Source organism: Apus apus, chromosome 1 (assembly GCF_020740795.1).
Source record: "Apus apus isolate bApuApu2 chromosome 1, bApuApu2.pri.cur, whole genome shotgun sequence".
Lineage (NCBI taxonomy): Eukaryota > Metazoa > Chordata > Aves > Apodiformes > Apodidae > Apus > Apus apus.
Genome location: NC_067282.1, coordinates 133175613 through 133199862, shown reverse-complemented (window position 1 = coordinate 133199862; position 24250 = coordinate 133175613). Strand labels below are relative to the sequence as shown.

Genomic DNA, 24250 nt, shown 5'->3' with positions numbered 1-24250 from the left:
CTGGAACCTGCTGGATCCAAAGTCACAAGTCACAGTACATATTTAATCAATATATCCATAAGCAATGCATATAAATTAAGTGCAACATTGCAGTTAAGTCTTATTTCTTAAACAGCAGTAGCATTATGCACTTGGATTGGTGTTGGAAACTTGACCATCAAATGAAATATGCTGAGACTATAGTTACTGATGGTCATTATGGACTTTACAAGAAGTTTCACTAGCAGAAAAACCCAGTCTATGAATCTAACAGGAATAATTACATGTTTAAAGGCCCACAAATGTAAGTCTGAGTAACTTTACCCTGTGTTGTCATGACACCTTGCTGATGCTGTAATAGTCCAAAAAGAGGCTTCTTTAGTAGCAAAATAACTCCCACAGTACGTCTATCTATTTGAGCTTATGGTACTGCCGAGTATCTAGATGCTTGTGAACAGTAGAGGTAAAATAGCAGTTCATTATTATAAAGAATGGTCACAAGGCTTGACAGTCCTGGCTTCCAGCAGTTTCCAAGAATTATGCATCTGGAACTGACAACTATGCATACATGCACAGTATCCTCAGCTGTGTGGTGCTGAAGGGCAGGATAAGGATCACACCATTTACTCACCAGGGAGAGACCCTGACAAAGAGCTTGGGTGAGGCACATAACCAAGAGGTACAGAGGCTGGTCCGTGCACCACGTAATCATTGGTCATTGTTTCCCCATCTCCCTTCATGCGTGGGCACAGCACCCTCTGGCAAATGAAATACATTGCTCCAACCACGAAAACTGTAAGGATCACACCGATGATGGAGCCTATTGTGTTGTTGGGCTGCGGTGCAGGCTCCTCTGTTGTGTCTGAAAGCAAAAGAGAAAACCAGACCATATAAGTAAATCCAACAGCTTCATGCACCAATGTCAGTTTTCCTGACATCTTTCCACACAGGAAAAATAAGACACTCCTGTTCTGCAGGCAGATAACAGCTTTCCAATTAATATATGGGAGGAACAAACAGGCAGTGAGACAGGTCTGTTTAAAGACTCTGAGCGTCCATAAGGGCTAACTAGGCACAACAGAACATACATGCAGAGAGGATTTTGGATCAGGAGTGACAGGAAATAAACAGGACACGTGTGTGCAGGGAGGCTGTTGAACTAAATCCTGATGTTGCTTCATACTGACAGGCAGGGCTATCATTTGAACTTGATGGAGATGACCAGCAGCCATGACTTCAGAGAGCACTGTGCTGGGGACTTCAGTTATGCTTTTTTTTTGTCATTTAAGATAATGACAACTACTTGTCTTGTTGCACCTTATCATATAAGCACCTAGGTTATCACACAATGCAACAGATTGGGACTCCCTTTCTGAGCTGTGTAACGTTCACTTACGGTGAACTGTATAGGTGACAAACCACTGATGAATTTTGGGTTTGCTGATATTTATTAAAATACCTAACCTACTCCACATTTGACCCACTCTGATGGTTACAGATAAAGCTGAGCACTGGCTTTAGAGGTGCCATCCTTATGAGGAGACTGCATATAAATGTTTATGCAACAGTCAAAGTGAGTGGCTTTCTGTAGCTTTCCCTACAATACCAATTCTAAGCAATGACATTTCTGGGAATAACTGACAACCCCCTGCCTGTGCTGTGTGAATTTGACAAGAAAAGCAGGCTTTAAAGTATTTTCCTGTTCTAGTCGGTGTTTTACATCTTACCCATTACTGCAAGTCTTTTTCTCAACACATTTTCTTCTCCCTGAACACCAAATCCACACTTTACCCAGCTTGTCACCAACTACAGAGAAAATATACTTCTGATCATACTGTAGGAGGGACAACTGCAATCTTACCCTGGGTGGGCTAATTTTCCATCCTCTGTTACAAAACCAGAAAATACATGAATTATAATGAAGATAACTATTATGTCTGTAATAATGTCACTAATAACTTGGTAGCATGACAGAACATCTATTACTCCTTCTTAAGATCAAGGGTTCAACTCTGGCTTTGCATTTTCAAGTTACTTGTGTGTTAACAACGATATATGGATCTCTAACACAAGAAGAGATGTCCCTATTTACAGTTTCTTTTAAAGCACCAACAGTGAAAATGAACTTTCAAGTTGGACTTTTAAAGGCAGTGACTTTCTTGCAGAGCCCTCGAGATTGCAAGGTAGGGGATATCATGTTACAGATCATAAATCAAGCTGAGAATTACATCTTTTCAAGATACAAAGGGATTTTTAGAAGGTTTATTCTGTAAACAGAGTGCTCCTCTGATTCTAAAAGCACCTGCTATTAATTCTCTGGATGAAAAAAAACATGAATCAGAGCAGCTATATACATACATAAAAGCCTCATGCTGCTAAGAAAATGTTTTAACACTGCACCATCGCAGCACACTAACAGGTTACAGTAAAACAAACCTTCTATTTCTTTTAAAAGTTTAAAAGGCAAGTGGAGAAAATTTCCTAGCCTACTCTGCCTCGGAGACTACATTCAGAATACTGGTTATTTTTATTACTCCTATTTGTGCTCCATATATTGGAGCACAATACTCCATATAATAACTCCATATAATACTCCATATTGTGCTTTAATTGCATGACAGGCATTATGAACAGGAGCATCCATTTTGGGAACAACTAATTCAGACTGGTTGGCAAAATAAAATCTAAGCCATAAGGAAGGTAAGAAGCAAACTTTGGATATTTCAGTCAGGTCTCAGGCTTTACACTTACAGCAGCCTTGCTCATCTGAGCTGTCACTGCAGTCCAGGTTGTGATCACATTTCTTGCTTTTCCCAATGCACTGCCCACTGGCACAGCGGAACTGATCGGTTAAACAAAGCACTGTAAAGAGAACCCCCCACATGCCACAAGTCACTATTAAAGACTTTAAAAATTATTAAGAAAACACAACAACAAAGCATCCAACCAGGAGTATCTTGGGAGAGCTTAGACTGTTTCTCTCTTCATTTCTTGAAGTAGCCAGTGGTACATTAAAGCCCCTCGTGCCAACTATGCAGAAGTGATTCAGTGTTCTGTTGAGGCTATTGCACAGTAGGTACCTGGTCCTTACTGCCTACTTACAATAAGGACTCTACAAGATAAAGATACCTTGTGCAAAGTAACTCAGAAGTTGAACACCGAGAACACAGTCACTTACCCTAGGGACATGGTTATTGCAAAATTACTATAAGAATCCTCAGGTCTAAGAATTTACTGTAATGAGACGAGAATTAAGTTGTTAAAATCTGCCAAACCAATTGTTTAAGAAAGATAAATGTGGTTTCTCAATGCCCTTTGTGCTCTTCCTGTAAACCAGATAACTCCTTGATCATGGGACAATATATTTTACTTGACATCATGTTTTTAAACTGAAATGAAAGACAGAAGATAAAACTGGAGCTTTGCCAGTATGCTCAAAAAATAAACTACTGCTTTGGGAAAAAAGGTGCTGCAGGCAAGGTGCTGGCTGCTGTTGTTTACACATATTTTCCCCTCCTGTTTCTCATAAATCCAGAAATTCTTTCTGACTTGAGTTGAATTGAGAAGTTAAACTAAAGGCTCTTCTGATCTGTAATTGACTTGAATACTCTGAATAACAGGGCCACTTTGAAGGTGATAAACAGCCCCCGGTCTAACATCTCCAGTCAATGGATAGCAATTGGGAAGATAACATGCACAATGTCTTTTCAGATGTCAGCATCTCATCTGGCTAACAATCACTTTTCATCACACAGGAACTCCTGCATCAGTCTGTATGTTTTTGTTTAAGCAAGAGCACATTTTTTGGAAAGAAATTCAGCCCTGATTCAAAGACTGTTAGACAGCCTCTTCAAAGAAGAATAATGTACTGAAAGGATACAAAAAAGAGGCATCCTTTCAAGCTTATAAATTGTCCCTACAACTCCTCACAACTTGCACAGTGGGAAAAGGGTGAGTTTGTTCATGTTTCCCATTGTATAGTGGTGGAGTAGTTCAGGTTTCACCCGTCTTTTCCAAAATGTAAAGAACATAATTCTCATTGTGTTGGCACTAGCAACTTCTCTCTGTAACGACGACTTACACACTTGCTTTTTCTGTGCTCTATAGGAAGAGGAGGTCTCCAGAAATATCATCTTTCTCCCTCCTTCTTACTCAAAAAAGCTTAACTTCATTTTCTTCAGGTATTACAAATAAACAATCCTGAGACCTTTACTCAGTATAAGGTTCACAAGAACTATGACAAGGATTCGCTTGCTCAACTTTGCAATTCACTCAGTTACCAGGTTTTTAGAGGTTAAAAACATATCTTTTCACAAACAAGAGCTTAAATCCCTGTGCAGGAGATCAGTGTTATTTCTGAGAAACAAAAGTATGGAGTTGCAAAATAATTTCCAGTTCAATACATCAATTTAAAAACTAGCAGAATCTCAGATCCTTCCAAATCCTACTCAGCAATAAGTTTGGTATCTATCATAGTATCCTCATGACAGCTTTATTTTCACCACTCTCCAAAAGATCATCCGTACCTTCACAGTTCTTCTCATCGGAGTTGTCCTGGCAATTTGCTTCTCCATTGCACCGGAGGGCACTGTCTATGCACTGTCCACTCTCACACTGAAACTGGGTGTCTGAGCACACTGGGCAGTTCTTTTCATCACTGTGATCTTCGCATTCAGTGAAGCCATCACAGCGCCAGGCCACTGGGATGCAGTCAATCTCACCTGTGAAACAGGTGAACTGCTGAGGGGAGCATGTTGGTGGTTCTTTAAAAATCAAGCAAACAAACAAAAATTAAAAATCAAGGTGAACAAACAGTAGGTCAGGACAGGTAAGCACCAGAAGATCTCAGCTGCTTTGATTTACCAAGCAGCTGATAAATGTGCCACATCATAAGGTAGCTTCCACCCCACTGTCTCCACAGTCATCTGTGCAGATCTTAAGCCCCACGTGACTGATGCAGGCACACATCCATACAGTGTTTTTTAGACAAAACAAGAGCATGAGAGAAACATGCATACTCAAAACAATTACTCTTTCCTTCTCACTTCAACCTCTTACACCTTTCTGTTAGTAGGCCTTAAAAAGTCTTCATTTAAAGTCAACACACTTTTCTACTCCCCCTTTCCTGCAACACCACTGTGTACACAACCGATGGCTCACTTTCTTTTTAATGTCCAACAGTCACTGCACAGAACATGTTAAAAGGATGTAATGCACTACAGATGGACGTACTGTGACTCAGTGTCTAGTTATGTGCCCTTGACAGCTCTGTTTAGTCAAAATTCCTTTAAAAAAACAAAAAACTGCTCCATCTAGTCAAGTCTCGCGATCTCAACACAGCTGTTAGCTGTTATTTAACATTTATTGCAGTAACTGTTAATCTCACGCAGTAAGTAAGTGTGGATTTTTCTCCCTTTTTTTTTAATCCCCCTTTCTTCTCCCCCTCCTTTTGGCCTGGTATTAAACTTGCTCTGAGAAAATATCTGGATTATGTTAGCTCTTGTTCCATTGTGAGACCACACGTCGCCTTGATGGCGAGAAGATTGCATAATAAATCCATTCAGTACAGTAGCACAGAGAGACACAAGCACCAAAGTGCCTCTCTTCTCCCCCATTTCAACCCCACCCTTGGAGACACCAAGGCGTAGGCCACAGTGGCCATATCGCCACAGAGGAGGCAACTTGCCCTTCTGGGACTGCAGTTCAGAAAGACATGCACAGGGTGTGTTTGAGGAGGAAAGCAGAAAAGAATAAAACGGCACAAACACGGTGCAATATGCCAGAACATGAAAATCTACCACTGTTTGAAAAAGGAGAACATACAGAGTGATAGAAAAAAGTAATAAAAATAATCCAATTAAAAAAAAAACCCTCAAGTTGAAATAATTCAGCAGTCTTAAGCAGAAAGAGTGAAGATAAATCCTTATTCTACAGTTAAATAATGAATTTTTCTTCTTCTCTTACTCATTCTCAATACTGGCAGATTTAGCTGGATGGGAGGCAAAGAGATAAGTGTGTAAAAACAAGCATGCAACAGCACCTGGTGCACTGTCACATTCTCTCTGCTCAGAAGCCACCCCTAAAGATGGAGCCCCCCCACCCCAAACCAGAAGTTTTTGCTCACAAGCGAGAGCTCACAGCATGGGAAGGCCTTACCTCCACAGGACAGCTCATCCTGCAGCAGAACAAGGTGGACTGGGCAAGAGCAGCGCGTGGTGCCGTCACCTTTTACGATGCAAATGTGCGAGCAGCCTCCGTTATCTTGAGAACAAGGATGTTGTCCTGTGATTTTAAAAATAAGACAGGTACTGACAAAAAATCCCCATCTCTTTCTTGACCTTTCAGTGATTTCTTTGGGCACACAGGACCTACTTCCCCCTATCGAGATCACTACTGAAAACAATTCTGAAAAAAATGCATTCTGTCGTGTGTTTTTTCCCTTTACACACATCAGTAATCATCACACACTGATCCTTGTCCATGATCTGAAATATTGTGAGTCATGCTATGGAATCTATTGAAACAGAGTACTCAAAGCAGTTTGCCTCTCGTCTGAGGTAGAATTAGTTCTGCAGCAAAAATAGTAGCATTAATAATACAAAAAAGATTCCATACTTAATTTTCTCTATTAAAGACCATTAAAAAGGTAAACTTTTCTAATTTATAAATTCTGAAGCTTCCATAGTGTCTCCAAAACTCCAATTAATACGCTCTAGATAAATGTCTCTTCATTTTAATGTTTAATAAGGACAGCACACATCTTTTGGAACTCCTGACAGATTTACTGAGATTAACAGCAAACAAAACTAATAGTAGTCTGCACTGATGCTTTAATTAAACATCCCAAGACATTTTTCTGCATATTTCTCCAAGGCATGCAACACAGCGTATTAACAAGGCCTATTTTCTCCAGGATGACTGCAGCTCCACTGCTTTAACCATTCAGTTTCCCCCATTTCAAATGCATGTGTGGGGAAAGGCTGCATCCTGGTAACCAGAAAACTTTAAAAGGCACAGCCATGTTCAACACAAATGGTTAGTTAATACACACTTCCTTTGTGCAATGCAACACTGCTCTTCCATCATTTACTTTCAACGTGAGTTGCCACCAACAAAAATCATTCACTTCACCTTCAAGGCAGGCAAGCCCATTGCAATATTTACTGCTAGTAAAATGTCCTGAGAACTGTGCCTGTCCACACAGGTTAAACACCTAATAGTGACTTGCTAGCATGTCGCTGCCATAACTGTCTCCTAGGGATAACAGGACATTTCCACTGTGCCTATAGACACTCAAATGCCACATGCCTCTATGGGACTACCAATCCAGTTGTCATCAGCAACAAAACATGATGCTGGGGTTGTGATAGATCTCCAGTCCACTGCCAACTGCCTAAAGGAAACAAACTTAATTGCACCCTGGTGATGTACAGACACAGACCCATACCAACTTCTGGCCCCTTTGCTCTGCACAGCTGTTGATCAGTGACAAGGCAAAACAGGCTCATCTCTCTGCAGCCACTCCTTGCCTCAAGCCCCACAGGCATTGTCTGCACATGCAAACAAGGATTGCACTTACTGTACTCCTGAATGTTGAGCTCTTTCACAGCATGGATGTCACTGAGTTGTGCAATACGAGCTTGGACCTTTGTACGTCCTTCTCGACCAGTCATATCAATCTTTTCAATCATCTGCTGTTGCCTGTCAATCCAATACAGCCAATTTTCAAATACAGTTAGTCCCACAGGCTGCAAGATATTGGAGTCTTCCAAAACAATCCGGTTAGCACCTGCAGAAGGGAAAGAGTGGTTTAGCTCAACTAGAATCAACTGAAATACTATAACAAACATTTTCCACGCTACTCACACCAGTAGTCTCCACTACTTCCACATTACCAGGTAAGCCTACTATAAAAAATACAAGCAATTTTGATGCAAGACTGATGCATTTCGCAGACAACTTTTTTTTCCTACTTTCATTAAGATGACAGTTTTTAAGCTTCAAGTATATTTACTTGAAGTATATTATTTCTTTAAGAAGCATCTGGAGTTGGGGGCTCAGCTCTCATGAGCCTATCCTGCCTTTTATTAATATGATGGGAACTGGTAATTCTTTTTATTCTTCTCTCCCTTTTTGGAGAGATTAACTGCTTTGTCTTGGCATACAACAGGTAAAAAGAAGATGGATTATTAGCTTGAGTTAACTAATACAAGCTAAAATCCAAGTGAAAACAAAGTAGTTAGTACTTTTCACACGGATTATGAGATTAAACATTTTACTTCTGACTTCCTTGTATTCTTTTGTTTCAACTATATTATCTTCATTAAGGTTCTCATGCTAAATTGGGAATGCTCTTTTCTTCCTAGTAAAGACTTAATTTCCTCTGTTCCTTTAGCAATCATCAGTAGCAGCCAAGAGGCTTTAGCCTTACACCTCTGAAGATTATTTGTTGACATTTATCCTAGATTACCCGGCATAAAATGTAGTCAAGAGAAACTGCCACACTTCATGGTTAACACTCCACATAAACAGAAGACAGCCCACAGCTGTTTTAAAGGTATCATTAAAGACTGTCCAAAGACAGTAAAGACTTCATAACTCATACACAGAAGGAAACTATGTTCATCAAAACCTGACAGCTCAAGAGTGAGGTTTAATCCATGCTTTGTTTATTTAATGTTACATGGTCATTAGCACTTGGAGATTTAGTAACATCTAACAGATTCTGAGCATAAAATAACTCATGAAAATAAAGAATCTGCTTCAATTTTGAAATGCTGAAACAATATTGCATACTATAAAACTACGCCACAGCTTAAAATTTACCTATGAATCATAGTATTTCAGATATCTGGGCTCACTACTATGCTTATTTTTTACTTTTATTACAGAAGACAGTAGTTTTGCACATGTTTATCCACAAAACGATTTTCAATTATTTTTTTTTTTAGTTGTGTAAAAATATACTAGTACAGCTGAATAACGAACATTTTCCCATGCCCACACAAGACAATGTTATGGGACAAAAGATGCATACACTTTATGATTTTGTAATTTGAGCAAGTTCTACCCCTCTGCTTTGTTTAGTAGCAAGAATATTTTTCAGCTTCTTGACAATTTAATCAACAGTATGTCAATGATGGTGACTTAAAAACAAATTCAGCTAAGAGTATTTATCTCCTTTTTGCTAAATGTGGATGGAGTTCAGAAGTTAAGTAACCTTTGAAACATTTAGCAAGTGGTAACACCTAAACAGAACACAGGAAGTCAAATATTCTCAACTGGACTGGGCTCTCGCCCACCATCTTGGAACAGCACCAGCAATTATCTGATTAAGAAAAGATGTTGATGGTTTCTGAAAGAGGCTACATGCAGACTGATGTAGGAATGAAAAGACTGAGTGATGTAAGTCAAACCAAATGATTGCAACTGTCTATTAATCCCCATGAACATGCCTCATTGTATAGGGAAAAGGTATGAAACAGCAAACAGCACCTCGAGAAGAAAAGCTAAGCTGAGAATAGAGGAAAACGCAAAGATGACAGGAAGGAACACAGTTAAAGCTAAGACCTTGGCCTACCCAAGTGGAGTCTGTACATGCCTTGCTCTGCCATGCTCATGTCAACAGGCAAAGCATTTTGCAGTATGCTCCCAAAGCTCTGAAGCTTAAAATATTCACTTCCTTAATGTCTTAATCTTTCTTTTTAATATTTGTGATCAAGTGTAACTGACTATTTCTGACTAAACTGAGACACTGAAATCCCTCCTGCCACAAACCAACAATAAAATCCAAAGCTGGCTCATCAGGGTGCTAGTCCTCTTTATTGGAAATGTCAGATGAAAGGGAGATGTGATTAAGGGAAGTTTGGTCTCCTGGCATCACCATTCTCTTTCCAGCAATACCTTTTATTATAAGATTTAAAAAAAACAAATAAATACAAAAATCAGGACACACCCATAGCTCATTCTATTTCCAAATAAAAATTACTTAATTCCAGAATCATTAGATGTTTCCAAATCCCACTAATTATTCTGGAATAGAAGAACTAATTTCCAAATAGTTTCCATGGTAGGGAGCTCATTCCAGTCATCTTTTCATAAACAACCCCTTAATCATGTGAAGAATCTGGTTAATTTCAATAGGATCTCCCATTCAGGCAGCATAACCAAGTCCTAACTGCATGTCTGAAGGACAGCGAGAAAGAGAAGGACTGCATCACATAAAAGGCATTCTATCTCTTCTCCTCTTTATGGGTACTAGTATCTACAGAGTAGACAGAACAAGAGACTGTGCATGTTTTTAAGAAGCTAACATGCAGAAAAATTACTCTGCTGATCAAAAAGCCTATTAATCAGCACTCCTAAGAACAGGAACGCATCTCAGCAGTTAGCAATTTATGGTGGTGATTATAGCAATCTATTTGTCATGCAAATGCCAAAAAAGCAAGAGAGGTTTTGGAATGACTTTTCTTTATGTTCTTTGAAAGTATGAAGAGCTTTTACTGCACAACACTGGTGATCCAACAGCCACATCTTTAAAAAAAAACACCAAAAAGCAAAAAAACAAAAAGCAGAATCATTAAAACCAAGGTAGATTAGATTTTAGACTGCTCTGGTGCCCTAATTCCTGGCAGATAACAGACATAAAGAGAGAAACAAGCCACGTGTGTTCTGCTGCTGCCCATTACTTTACTCATGCAGGCCCTGGATCTGGGATAGTCTAGAACATACCGGGATACATCATATAAACTTTTTTAAAAGAAACACTTCACTAACTCTGCTTATGTCCTGTGTTTTAGAACAGTAAACAGTCAGGATACTGTAGTTCATCTTTTAGTGACACACCACGTTAATCACAGAAAAAAAATTACTATCCTGCTGAGCCTCAATTACAGTAATTTAGAAAAATGGAAATGTTTCCCACAACAAAAGCTTATTCTAGCAATTTTATAGAAGACTGGAAATCACACTGGTGTATTAGAATCACAGAGTGATAGGGGTTGGAAGGGATCTCTGGAGATCATCTAGTCCAACCCCCCCCTCCTAGAGCAGAGTCACCTAGGGCAGGTTGCACCCAAACGTATCCAGGCAGGTTTTTAGTATCTCCAGAGGACAAGACTCCACAACCTCTCTGGGCAGCCTGTTCCAGTGTTCTGTCACCCTCAAAGTAGCTTTTCCTCATGTTCAGATGGAACTTCTTGTGTTCCAGTTTGTACTCCTTTTCCCTCATCCTGTCCCTGGGCACCATCGAAAGAGTGCACAAAAAGTGTGGCCCCAGCCTCTTGACCCCCGACCCTTAGATATTTATACGCATTGATTATATCTCCTCTCAGACTTCTTTAGGCTAAACAGACCCAGGTCTCTTTCAGCCTTTCCTCATAAGAGAGATGCTCCAGTCCCCTAGTAATCTTCGTGGCCCTCCCCTGGACTCCTTCCAGTACTTCCTTGTCTTTCTTGTTCTGGGGAGCCCAGAACTAGACACAGATGTGGCCTCAGTAGGGCAGAGTAGAGGGGGAGAATGACCACCTTTGACCTACTGGCTGCACTCTTCTTAATGCACCTCAGGATGTCACTGGCCTTCTTGGCTGCAAGGACACACTGTTGGCTCATGGGCAGCCTGTTGTTCACCAGGAGCCTGAGGTCTTTTCCCCAGAGCTGCTCTCCAGCAGGTCAGACCCCAACCTGTACTGATACATAGGGTCATGTTGGATGGCAGCACAGCCTTCTGGCCACTCCCCCCCATTTTGTATCATCAACAAACTTGCTGAGGGTACACTCTGTCCCTTGATCCACATCATTGATGAATATGTTGAACAAGACTGGATCCAGTACTGACACCTGGGTAACACCACTAGCTACAGGCCTCCAACTGGACTCTGTGCCTCTGGTAACAACCCTCTGAGCTCTGCTATTCATAGAATTTCTTGGGTTGAAAGTGACCTCTAAAGGTCTTCTAGTCGAACCCCTCTATAATAAGCAGGGACATCTCACATTAGAACAGATTGCTCAGAGCCCCAGCAAGCCTGACCTTGAACATCTCCAGGGATGGGGCCTCCACCTAGGCAACCTGTTCCAGTGATCCACTACCCTCATTATTAAAGTACTTTTTCCTAATGTCCAACCTAAATCTACCCTTCTTCAGTTAAAACCATTACCCCTTGTCCTGTCATTACATGTCCTAGAGAAAAGGTCTTCCTCAGCCTTCTCATAGGCCCCTTTCAAGTATTGGAAGGTTGCTAGAAGGTCCCCCCCAGAGTGTCCTCTTCTTCAGGCTGAACAACCCCAACTCCCTCAGCCTGTCTTCATAAGAGAGGTGTTCCAGCCCTCTGATCATTTTCATAGCCTTATTCTGGACAAGCTCCAGCAGGTCCACATCCTTCTTGTGTTGGGCGCTCCACAGCTGGATGCAGTGCTCCAGGTGAGGTCTCATCAGGACAGAGTAGAGGGGCAGAACCACCTCTCTCGATCTGCTGGCCACACTTCTTTTGATGCAGCCCAGGATGCTGTTGGCCCTCTGGGCTGCAATTGCACATTGGTGGCTCATGTCCAGCTCTTTGCCCATTAGTACTCCGAGGTCTTTTTCCAAAGGGCTGCTCTCTAGCATGTCTTCTCTCAGCCTGTATTGATATCTCTGGTTGCCCCAGCCCAGATGCAGCACCCTGCACTTGGCCTTGTTGAACCTCACGAGGTTCACCTGGGCCCACTTCTCCAGGTTGTCAAGGTCCCTCTGGTTGGCATCCTCTCCCTCTGGCATATCGACTGCACCAGCCAGCTTGGTGTCCTTGCTGAGGATGCTTTCATTGTCACTGTCAATATCATTAATCAAGATACCAAACAACGCCGGTCCCAGTAAAGAGCCCTGAGGGAAACCACTTGTCACTCTTTTCCATCTGGACATCAAGCCATCAACCACTAGCCTCTGGATGCGACCATTCAGCCAATTCCTTATCCACTGAACAGCCCACCCAACAAACCCATATCTCCTCAACATAGAAGGATGTTGTGGAGGGCTGTGTCAAAGGCCTTGCAGAAGTCCAGAGAGATGACATCTGTAGGTCTCCCCTTGTTCACTGTGCAGTCACTCCATTGCAGAAAGCCACTAGGCTGGTCAGGCAGGATTTGCCCCTGGTAAAGCTGTGCTGGCTGTCCTGGATCACCTCTCTGTCCTCCACATGCCTTAGCATGTCTTCTAGGAGGATCCATTCCATGATCTTCCCAGGCACAGAGGTGAGGCTGACAGGTCGGTAATTCCCAGGGTCCTCCTTTCTAACCTTTCAAAATATGGGCATAATGTGTCCTTTCTTCCAGTTACTAGGGACTTCACCTGACTGCCATGACTTTTCAAATATCATGGAGAGTGGGCTGGCAACTACATCAGCCAATTTCTTCAGGACTCCACTATCTGATCATCCAGCCCATACTCCCTAAGCTTACCTAGGAGGATGTTATGGGAGACACTGCCAAAAACCTTACTGAAGTCAAGTTAGACCAACATCCACTGCTCTCTCCTCATTTACCCAGCCAGTCATGCTGTCCTAGAAGGCTATCAGATTGGTTAAGCAAGCTTTCCCCTTAGTGAATCCACATTGACTACTCCTGATAAACCTTTTCCTTTACATGCTTAGAGTTGACATCCAGAATGAGCTGTTCCATCACCTTTCCAGGGATGGGGGTGAGACTGACTAGCCTGTACTTTCCTGGGTACTCCTTCTTGCCCTTTTTTGAAGACTGGCATGACCTCAGGCACCTCTCCTGTTACTGGGATTACATGCTGCTACATTGAATTAAGGTTATCATGTCACCAGTGAAAGACATTACTACAAACTATCATACTCTCGTTAAATTTCCAAACTCACTCACAGATTGCAAAGTGTGTCCTTATTTCCTTATGCATGTACTTATGCTTCTGATTAAGACTCAGCATTAGTACAAGGATAGGCTCTATTCAAACCAGGGATGGACTTACACCAGAGGAAGGAAAAAACCTGCTACTGCCCTCCACTAGCAGCAAAGTGAGGGGAGCGTTTACCCCATCAGCCAACAGAGGTGGGTAAATGTGTGTTCAGATCATCCTGGCACTCCCATCAGCAGCATCCAGCCCAGCTTGTATCACAAGTTACTACCAAAACCACATGAGACAGCTGAGTTGATCCACCAGCTTATTGGATCCGGTTAGTAAATAAGACACATCTCAGTCTCTCTTACTCAATTTCACTGCATGATTTTTGCATCTTCTCCTATGCCAGTTCTGGTTGTTTGCTGGACTCTTGATGAACCAATTCATCTTCCCAAATCAAGAGAACACTGTTCTCTATTTCGCTTTTTCTGTATATTGTTGTTAGGTTATTATTTTGCTTGTGTGGTTGAGTGAGCTGAATCAACTCACAGAGGAGGTCAGACAAGCAGCATAACCAGCCTTAGGGAGCAGGCAAAGAGAATTCCATAGCCGGAAGAGGGAGTTTTTTGCCTTTTAAGAACAGAGAGATGTCCAGTCTGTTCTATCCTTCTCACATAATCTCACCCTAAATGACAGGTAAATAAGTGACCTGCACACTTCCTGCTTTAACTCTGCAGGAAATATTTTTCCACTAACAGGAAGATTTCCTCTGACTGACAGATTACTGCACCAAAACCAATGCCTTTAAAAACAATCCTCTCCCTCCCTTTTCCAAAACTGCTGCAAGTTATTTGTGAACTAACTTTGGGAAACCACAGGAAGGTCTTGCAGTGAGAAACTGAAGTAAATAGTATGTGTAGCAATTAATAATGCAAATAATAGATAGAGGCATGAGACTGTAAAGGCACGCTGTATGAATCATGCTCATTCCCTGGCTGGGAATTTAGGGAGCGATTAGAATCACAGTACAGACTGTTTATAGTAGGAAGGAAAAGAAGACACCTTTTTCTGCATTCCCCCACACCCACACCCCACAAGTGAATCACTGAATTAAAGTGCTACTCTACCTGAAAGGTCACTGCTTTCAATTCTCCGCAGGTCTGAATCAGCCCAGAACAGCTTGCCTAGCTGACTGTCAATAGCTAAGGCTATAGGTTTGCTCAAACCACTGAAAAAAAGGACCTCTCGTTCAGTTCCATCCAATGCTGCTCTCTCAATCTTAGGAGACCTTTCCTGTAGGTTGGTGAAATACATGTACCTGGAATAGAAATGATTAAAGAAAAAAAGTTTATTCGACCTTTCCACATTTTTACTATATGACCAAGACATCTTAACAAATGACAAAGATGCTTTAATTCTGACAGAAGAACCAGAAGAAGGAAAACAATTTGATTCTCAAGACCTTCAGTCTGAATTTTCCCCACATCACTCTTTCAGCTACATACCCTTTCTCAGGATTCACCACAATGGCCCTGGGCCTATCTTGATCTCCTTTGAGCACCACTCCAATGGGTCTCCCATCCAGGCGTGTCACATTGATTACATTAGTAGCTTCGCAGGTCCAGTAGATGTAGCGGCTGTAGATGTCAATGCTCAGGTCATACGGCTGCATATCTAAGTTCTGATTGGGAACTGGACTTGTCACAACAGTGAGGCTCTAGAAAGGAAGGAAAAAACAACCCACAGAAGAGCATTTAATCTGATCCAATGTAAGCAACTTTATTTGCTAAGAATGCACTACATCAAGCTAATGCTCAGCAAAAGGAGGCAGCCAAAATAAACTAAGGAGACACCCAGGTCCAGTTGCTCCAGCAACACCTTTAATCAGATACAGACACTTAGTCCTGATGCTTTGTTGTAATGGCAATCATGTTAATTTGTTGCAGCTTGTAAGACCTGGGAAGTTTGAGCAGTTAAGTCCGATTTGTCTCTATGTTTAAAGTTCAGGGTCAGCCTCCACATTTCCTCTGCTTTTCTGAGAACTCTTAGTTCACTTTGGACAGACGCAAACTCAGCACATTCAGCACTCGACAACAGAAGCCCGTTACCACCAATTCCCAATACTGTAGCTGAATGGATAAAAATGCAGGTAAAATTGAGGCCAGAGAGTACTTGAAATTCTTGCCACATTCCTCTCTATCATTGCTGCCATCACACTTGAAGGACATAAGGATGAATAATAAGTAGAAAGGCAACTCTGCCAAAAGACAAAGTATTTCACATAGCACAAGACAGTGACTTTAGAGCCTTTCCAGCTAGCACCTTTCTGCTTCAAAGTCCCTGCTTCTTCTGGTCCAGAACTCTGGAGATCACATGGCCTTTCTTTTTTAAAAAAAGCACCACTATTTTTTTAGAAAGGAACCGCATAGTCTCCCTACAATGAAAGGTGAATCTAACTGACATGTTTCTGGAACTTTCAAAAAAATCTGAAGAGGACTGATAACTCACAAAACATGCCTTTACATAATCTTTTGGAAAACTTTACAAAATCTTTTGAAAAACCTGGTGCTTTTGACTAGTTTGAGGTGTTAAATTATTTAAATATTCCAAAATTAAAACCATTGCTAAATTAAGAGTTGAGGCTGAAGGGCATTTCTGCAGGATCCAACTACCACCACACCCACCAGCAGAAACCACACTCTTACAAGTTAAACTGAATATAGCACCTTTGTGTTGTTCATCTCTTAGTCTCCTGTTTCTCTCTCATTAAAAATAAAAAATCAGGAGGAAAATAATTTTTAAAATGTGAAAATGAATGCGCAGTCACAGCTCACAATTATCCTCATTATCCCTTTTTGCCTTCTACCCCATTCTACTTTTTTTTTGTATTCCCCAGTCAAATAAGTTTTCCAAATCCTCCTACATCTCTTACAGGTCACTAGTTTCAACCCCCTCACTCCGTGCCTCTGTAGTTGACAACAGCTCTATTCCATATCCACCACCAGAACCTGGGAGGCTTCAGACACAGCTGCAGCCCACCCTATGCATTTCAGAGTCAAGGCCCCTGCACCCTGCTCACATGCAACTCTTCCTTTTCTCTCACACACTCCATTTCACCCAAGAACCTTCCCTTCCATGTTTCACTTATTTCAAATAGGGGTTTCCAACAGCCACCTGACAAAATACAGTGTTGAGCAACTAGTGCTCTATGAACAACAGTACCCTTAAGTTGGCCTTAGTTTTACACATTTTATTTCTTGCTGTACCTCCTAGATTACTGGCTGAGGACTCCAAAAACTCCAGATGCCAATTGTTTTACCAAGTGACAGCTAGTTATGTACAGGAAGCCTGTGTATCCACATTATTCATGCACAATCATTCAGCGTTGGGTGTAGGGCATGCCTCCCTTATATTTTAGGAATTCCATCACCCACAGGATACCTGACTGCCATCTTCCTGTGCCTTCCGGATGATGTTCTGCCGTGAATCGATCCAGTACAGTTGTTTATCCAGGGGGTCATAATCGATGGCTCGAACGTTCCTGAGACTATGAATTGGAAGTATGATATCTGGACTTTGCTGCTCATCTATCACCATGCGATTAATTGCATTCTTCTGACTGAACAACAGAAAGGTTGTAGGGGCTTGAAAAAACAAAGCAAAACAACAGGGTGAAAAGGGTTACACACAGCAATAATGTTGGGTATTTGTATGTTCAGTGACGACAACAACTATATGAAACCAGAGAGAATCTATTATTTCATTTCCCTTCTCCCTCTTCCTTTGTCAAAAAATCAAAACATAAAAAAATCCAACCTCTGATCAGCTTGGAAAGCCTTTCAAATGACCTTTTTACTACACGTCTGAATATAGATGTGACAGGCAGAGGTAATTTTTTAAGTTACAAGACTAACGAATGTGAAGACTTCTGTCAAAATCACCTCAAAGAGCGGTCAGACATGCCCCTCAAGGAACTGTCAATTTTGTTTCTAAAGAGTCCCAGGGAAATGTAGCTGCACTATTTTGAAGTTGAACCTTTTCCTAGGTACACTTCTACTTGCAGAGGAAGCTGAGCAAAAGCCAGCACTGATTCCTTATTTAGAGGTCCCAGGGAAGAGAGATTGCCATTAGATAGATTCAGTCCAGTTCCCACAAACCCTCTTTCTGCCTACACTGCAATGGAACAGCAACTAACCCACAGGAAAATCTCTTAGATGTGGGCAAGGCTGTGTTTCTGGAGAAAAATCTATTCACTCTTCTCAAATGTATCTTTTTCATTTCTAGGTAACCATCTGGGAATGCTAACCTGCAATCAGAAAAAAAATAAATCTCATGCTGCTCCAGCTTTCCAGACACCAAGCAAAATTTTCCTGGACAAATTACTGTTTTTTTCTTATAAATACCATCACACATAAGACTTCCCCACCCCATATAGCTATAGTTAATCACCTTTATCTTACAGCAAGTGCTCAAAGACATTTAATACATAGTTAAAAATAAATTATCCCTGTATTACATAACTGGGTCAGAAATCAGAGGAGGTAATCAAAGCATTTTCCCTTCTCACAGTGTTCTTTTCAATAACTCTCTACCTGGAGCCACTGCTGTGCAAGACAGTACAAGAATCAGCAGCCAGAAATGCAGTTTGGAGCCTCCCTGAAGTTTGTACAATGAATATTCTAAAGCACAAGTCTGGAGAGACAAGCAGTGGGACACTGCATTCATTCAATCCAGCCTGTAAAACAGGTAAGGCAGCACTTTGGAAAGGGGAGGTAGCAAAAGTCTTCCAGGGAGCCAGCTGGCTTTGTTATTTTAGGCATATAATTTGAACATTTGTTCAGGTTGTTAAAAAAACAACAACAAACAAAAACAGGGGAGGGGAAGAGGGGGGAGTTTCCTTGGTAACTAGCACTTAATCCTAACATTCTATAACAATTGGACCTCATTGCAAGGTATATTTGCTTCCTGGAAAAACTATTTCCCCTCCGAGCATTTCTCCAATAATTAAGCTGCCTTCTACTTAGCTCTAACCTGTAGAAGTTAAGCACCAAAAAAAGCAAAGCCAAGAGTATATAGAAGCATAGAATGGTTTGGGTTGGAAGGGACCTTAAATACCACCTCATTCCAACCCATCTGCCATGGGCAGGGACACCTCCCACTAGACCAGGTTGCCTTGAACACCTCCAGGAATGGGGCATCCACGACTTCTCTGGGCAACCAGTGTCCCACTCCTCTTCACAGTGAAGATTCTTCCTGATGTCTAACCTAAATCTATCCTCTTTCAGCTTAAAACAATTCCCCTTTGTCCTATCACTATACGTCTTTGTAAAACATCTCTCCTCAGCTTTCCTGTAGCCCCATCAGGTACTGTGAGTCCACTATAAGGTCTCCCCAGAGCCTTCTCTTCTCCAGGCTGAACAACCCCAACTCTCTCAGCCTGTCTGCATAGGAGAGGTGCTCCAGCCCTCAGACCATCTTCGTAGCTCTCATCTTGACTTGCTCTAACAGCTCCAAGCCCTTTGTATGCTGGGGGCTCCAGAACTGGACACAGCACTCCAGGTGTGGTCTCGTGAGACCTGAGTAGAGGAGGAGAATCACCTCCTTGACCTGCTGGCCACACTTCTTTTGATGCAGCCCAGGACACAGTTTGCTTTCTGGGCTGCAAGTGCACATTGCTGGCTCATGTTGAGATTCTCATCAACCTACACCCCCAAGTCCTTCTCCTCAAGGCTGTTCTCAATCCATTCTCCACCCAGCCTGTATTTGTGCTTGGGATTGCCCCAACCCAGGTGCAGGACCTTGCATTTGGCCTTACTGAACTTCATGAAGCTGGCACAGGCCCACCTCTCAAGCCTGTCAAGGTCCCTCTGGATAGCCTCCCTTCCCTCCAGTGTGTCAACCACACCACACAGTTTGGTGTTGTCAGCAAACTTGCTGAGGGTGCTCTCAGATACTGTCCATGTCACCAGCAAAGATGTTAAACAGCACTGGTTCCAGTATCAACCCTGGAGGAATGCCACCCATCACTGGTCTCCATTTGGACATCTTGCTGTTGACCACAACTCTTTCAGTGCAACCACCCAGCCAATTCCTTATCCACTGATTGGTCCATCTATCAAATCCATATCTTTCCAATTTAGAGACAAGGATGTTCTGCAGGACAGTGTCAAAGGCTTTGCGCAAGTCCAGGCAGATGACATCCGTTGCTCTTCCCTTGTCCACCAACGTGATGACTCCATTGTAAAAGGTGACCAAATTTATCAGGTATGGTTTGCCCTTGGTGAAGCCACCGACCACCTCCCCATTTTCCGTGTGCCTTGGCAGAGCCTTCAGGAAGATCTGCTCCATGATCTTGTCAGGCACAGAGGTGAGACTGACTTGGGCTCTAGCCCCCCAGGTCTTCCTTTTTTCCTGTTTTGAAACTGGAGGTTATGTTTCCTCTTTTCCAGTCAGTGACAACTTCACACTGTTATGACTACTCAAATATGATGGAAAGCAGCTTTGCAACTTCATCCACCAGTTCCCGCAGGAGGCGCAGGTGCATCTCATCAGGTCACATGGACTTGTGTACTTTCAGGTTCTTTAGATGGTCTTGAACCTGCTCTTCTCCCTCGCCAGTGAAGACAGGCAAAAAAAGTCATTGAGTACCTCAAGCTTCTCCGTATCCCATGTGACTAGGTCTCCTGTTTCCTTTTGGAGAGGGCCCACATTTTCCCTATTTTTCCTTTTATCACTGATCATAGAATCATAGAATCATAGAATCATAGGGGTTGGAAGGGACCTCGAAAGATCATCTAGTCCAACCCCCCCGCCAGAGCAGGGTCACCTAGAGTACATCACACAGGATGTACCTGTAGAAGTTTTTATTGTTATCCTGGATGCCCCTGGCCAGATTTAATACTGTCTGGGCTTTAGCTTTCTTAGACAGATCCCTGGCTGCTCAGATGACTACTTTGTACTCCTTCCAGGTTGCCTGTCCTTGCTTCCACCCTCTGTAGACTTTGTTTTTACATCTAAGTGTGTCCAGGAGCATCTTGCTCATTCATGCAGGCCTCCTGGCATTCTTGTCTGCTGCCTTCTTTGTTGGAACGCATTGTGCCTGGGTTTGGAGGAGGTGATCCTTGAATTATTGACCAGCTTTCTCAGGCTCCTTTCCCCTCCAGGGGTTTTATTCCATGGTACCCTAACAAGCAGACCCCTGAAGAGGTCAAAGTCTGCTCTCCTGAAGTCGACGGTAGTGAGCTTGTTTTGCATCCTTCTTGTTGCTGTAAGGGTCTTGAATTCAACCATTTCATGATCTGTGCAGCCAAGGCTGCCCTTAAGCTTCACATTGTCCACCCTCCTTGTTGGTGAGAACAAGGTCCAGCATAGAACCTTGCATGTTCCTCTGCCACTTGGAGAGAAAACTGTCATCAATGCATTCCAGATACATCCTGGATTGCTTATGTATTGCTATGTTGTCTGTCCAGCAGGGAACAGACTGAAGTCCCCCATAAGGATCAGAGCTTGTGTCTCTAGAGGGCCTTATACTCTCAGTCTTCCTGGTCAGGTGCCCGATAGCAGATCCCCAATCTAAGGTAACTAGTCACTGCCCTCCCGTTCATCCTGACTTGTAAACTCTCAGTCAGCTTCCCCTCCATCCCCAGGTGGAGTTCCACGGACTTCAGCTGGTCACTGAGTAAGAGGGTGACACCCTCTCCTCCCCTTCCCGTCCTTTCTAAAGAGCTTGTACCCATCCATTCCAATGCTCCCGTCACAGAAGTCATCCCGTCACAGAAGTCATCCCACCACATCTCAGTTATGGGTGGGGCTAATATTGTAGCCCTGCAGGCATGCATAGGTCTGTAACTCCTCTTATTTGTTCTCCATGCTACATACAGACGCATTTAAGTTGGGAGCCCACTGAAGCTGTCTTCCTGGCTGGGATTACATTCTCCTGCATTTTGTGTGTTGTCCTGCTGGCCTGTGATCCTTCTCCAGGCCCAGGGCATCTATAACTGGCACTAACCTCAAATATCAATATGTAGAGCAAAATAACAGATTCAGAAAACATTAAAACTCTTACCAAGCAGTTAAGAGAGTCATGGAAAGTGAAAAAAGTTTAAGATAAAACAGCACAGGTAAACATACCACCATAAGCACCTAAAATTCTTTACACTTTTCCCCAAAGACACTCTCTCATTGTCTAAGATTGCCTGGCTTACAACTTTGAATTGATGGCTCATTATAAAGAGCAACAGAAGAATTTTCCCCCTTGAGTCCCCACATCTCTGAAACGGTACCAATTTCAGAAATCCATTCCCAGTTTTCATAATCCTCCCTCCAAATAATCACATGTTTACTATCTTTTTTTTGGCAGGCAACGGAGTGCAATGAGCACATCCCCTGTGTAACACTGCCTTCAAACTTCATGACACGTGGTAGGTCTGATGAGATACCAGACCTCATCAGAGCAGTTTGTCCTTCCTGTAATTAAAACAATCTATGCATGCACAAGTAAGGTGATCCAGAAGGGAGGAAGTGGCCTCTAGACAGGACTTGGATTAATAATGTTCAGGAGTACACAAGCAAGTAAAATAGTAAAGAGAAAGTTAAAACTATTCATGCTCCAATTATAGTGGCCAAGAGAAAAAATTAAATTATATGCAGAGAAGCCTAAGTCTCCAATTACCTACAAATGAGAAGTTGTAAAGTTCCCAAGTTTGAACACAGCAGAAGAAAAACTCCTAATACCTCGTGAGCAGCTCCAAACCGTACTGCAGGGAAATGGTTCTATATGCTCACAACATATTTTCTGTATCTTTCTCCTTCCTTTGTTACCAAGAGCATTTTCACAAGAAAACATGACCTTTGATCATTTTGGTGCTTATTCTCTGCTGGAAATCAAATTCCTCCACCTACAAAATCACAGTCAGCACCGGAGAGGTGCCAGCCACGCTTCTAACTCACAGAAGGTGTGAGAGTGTTAGAGTACAAAAATCCAGTTGACATGCAAGTGACCCTTATAATAAAAAAGGAAAGGAGGAGCACAGGACACATCGGGGTGGGGATAGAAAAAGCAGAGTTCTTCCAGCAAGTGTGATTTTCAAAAAATGCGATGAGGTGGCATTTATGGAACAAGCTGCCCTGCTTTTGGCTTTAAAACAACAGTTGGATCTCTCTACTCATGCATAATGCCAACAAGATACAATCTGTTTCTCCGTGCCATGAATGTCTTCACCCACTGACTAATCTGAATGACACCAGTGGAAATCAGCCATCCAGTGTGGCTGCCAAAATTATGAGAGTTTCACTGGCAGCCAGTTATTGAGATGGATAAATTATTTGGTTAGAAACTAATTACACACAGCCTGAGGGGCCCTGCAGTTTGTACTCTGCACAACAATGAAGAAAAATGGGGCTTGGCTCCACTGAGATCAGAAATCTCAAGTGCTGGATTGACTGTGGATCCAAGCCTCTCCTCACAGATGAAGAAACACTTCTGGGGCTATGAGAGTGGCCAACCTCAGCATCTCATCAGGTGGCAAACTGAACTACTACTACTGAATTAAACCCTGACCCACCTAATGGCTATGCAAAGTCTGGAATACAGGCCAAACTATCACATACTCTTCATGTCAGGCAAGATTAGAAATAAATAAGCAAGCAAATACACACTTGAGGAGGGTTTGAAAGACAGATACAAAACCAGAAGTATTTTGAGCCTTACTGCTTACACAGATTTAGCTAACTCCCAAAAAAAAATTCACTAGAGCCACTCATTATTTTACTGTGATACTCATCTGTTTTTTTCCTTTCTGCATCTTCTCTGAATAGTCAGGATTTTAGTAACAGAAATGTATAAATACACTTGGCTTCCTATGGAAGAAGGCAAGCTAAGGAGCCAAATTTTTTTTTAAATACACATTTGGTATTAAAAATAGAAACTTGCTTCAATTTGGTCTATCCACAAACAAGCTTCACCATCTCATGTAGAAATAAAACTCTGCTTTCCTCCAAGTAAAATGCTTGCATCTGTTACTAAACACATCTGTTTCTCTGCTTGATTTCCATTCATTATGGCTTACCACTACAAGTCCTGTTGTCAGAGTTCAAGGAATAGTGAGCTGGGCATCCACAGACAAACCCACCAACAGGGACTGCCAGGCACAGGTGAGAGCAGTGACCATTGCTAGAAGCACACTCATTCCAGCCTGCCTGCCTAGAGGAATGAAAGACCAAGATGTCCATAACGTAATCCAAATGCCCTTGGATGATAGTTCGGTTCTGGCCACTGGTCTTGTTGGCTCGTTCAATGCTGCGCCGGCTCCAGTCTGTCCAGTAAATGTAATCCTGGTACTGCGTCAAGCCGAAGGGGTGAGGCAAGTCATCAGCTATAATCTCACGGTCAAGGCCTGTTTCAGAGGAGAGAAAGAGGAGAATTATATGGAGACA

The 24250-nt window shown here is 42.3% G+C and overlaps 1 protein-coding gene across 2 annotated transcripts in view; it reads right to left on the bottom strand.

Moving 5' to 3' along the window:
- The window catches only part of LRP6 (LDL receptor related protein 6), a 129670-nt gene that overhangs the window by 10033 nt on the left and 95387 nt on the right, over positions 1-24250 (bottom strand). For both annotated transcript variants that reach the window (XM_051625959.1, XM_051625968.1), the window contains 9 exons: positions 23884-24210; positions 17258-17460; positions 15322-15533; positions 14944-15134; positions 7559-7768; positions 6136-6261; positions 4506-4742; positions 2731-2841; positions 611-841 (listed from right to left, as the gene is read on the bottom strand). In XM_051625959.1, coding sequence (XP_051481919.1) covers positions 611-841; positions 2731-2841; positions 4506-4742; positions 6136-6261; positions 7559-7768; positions 14944-15134; positions 15322-15533; positions 17258-17460; positions 23884-24210 — 1848 coding nt within the window. The remainder of the gene's footprint in view (positions 1-610; positions 842-2730; positions 2842-4505; positions 4743-6135; positions 6262-7558; positions 7769-14943; positions 15135-15321; positions 15534-17257; positions 17461-23883; positions 24211-24250) is intronic.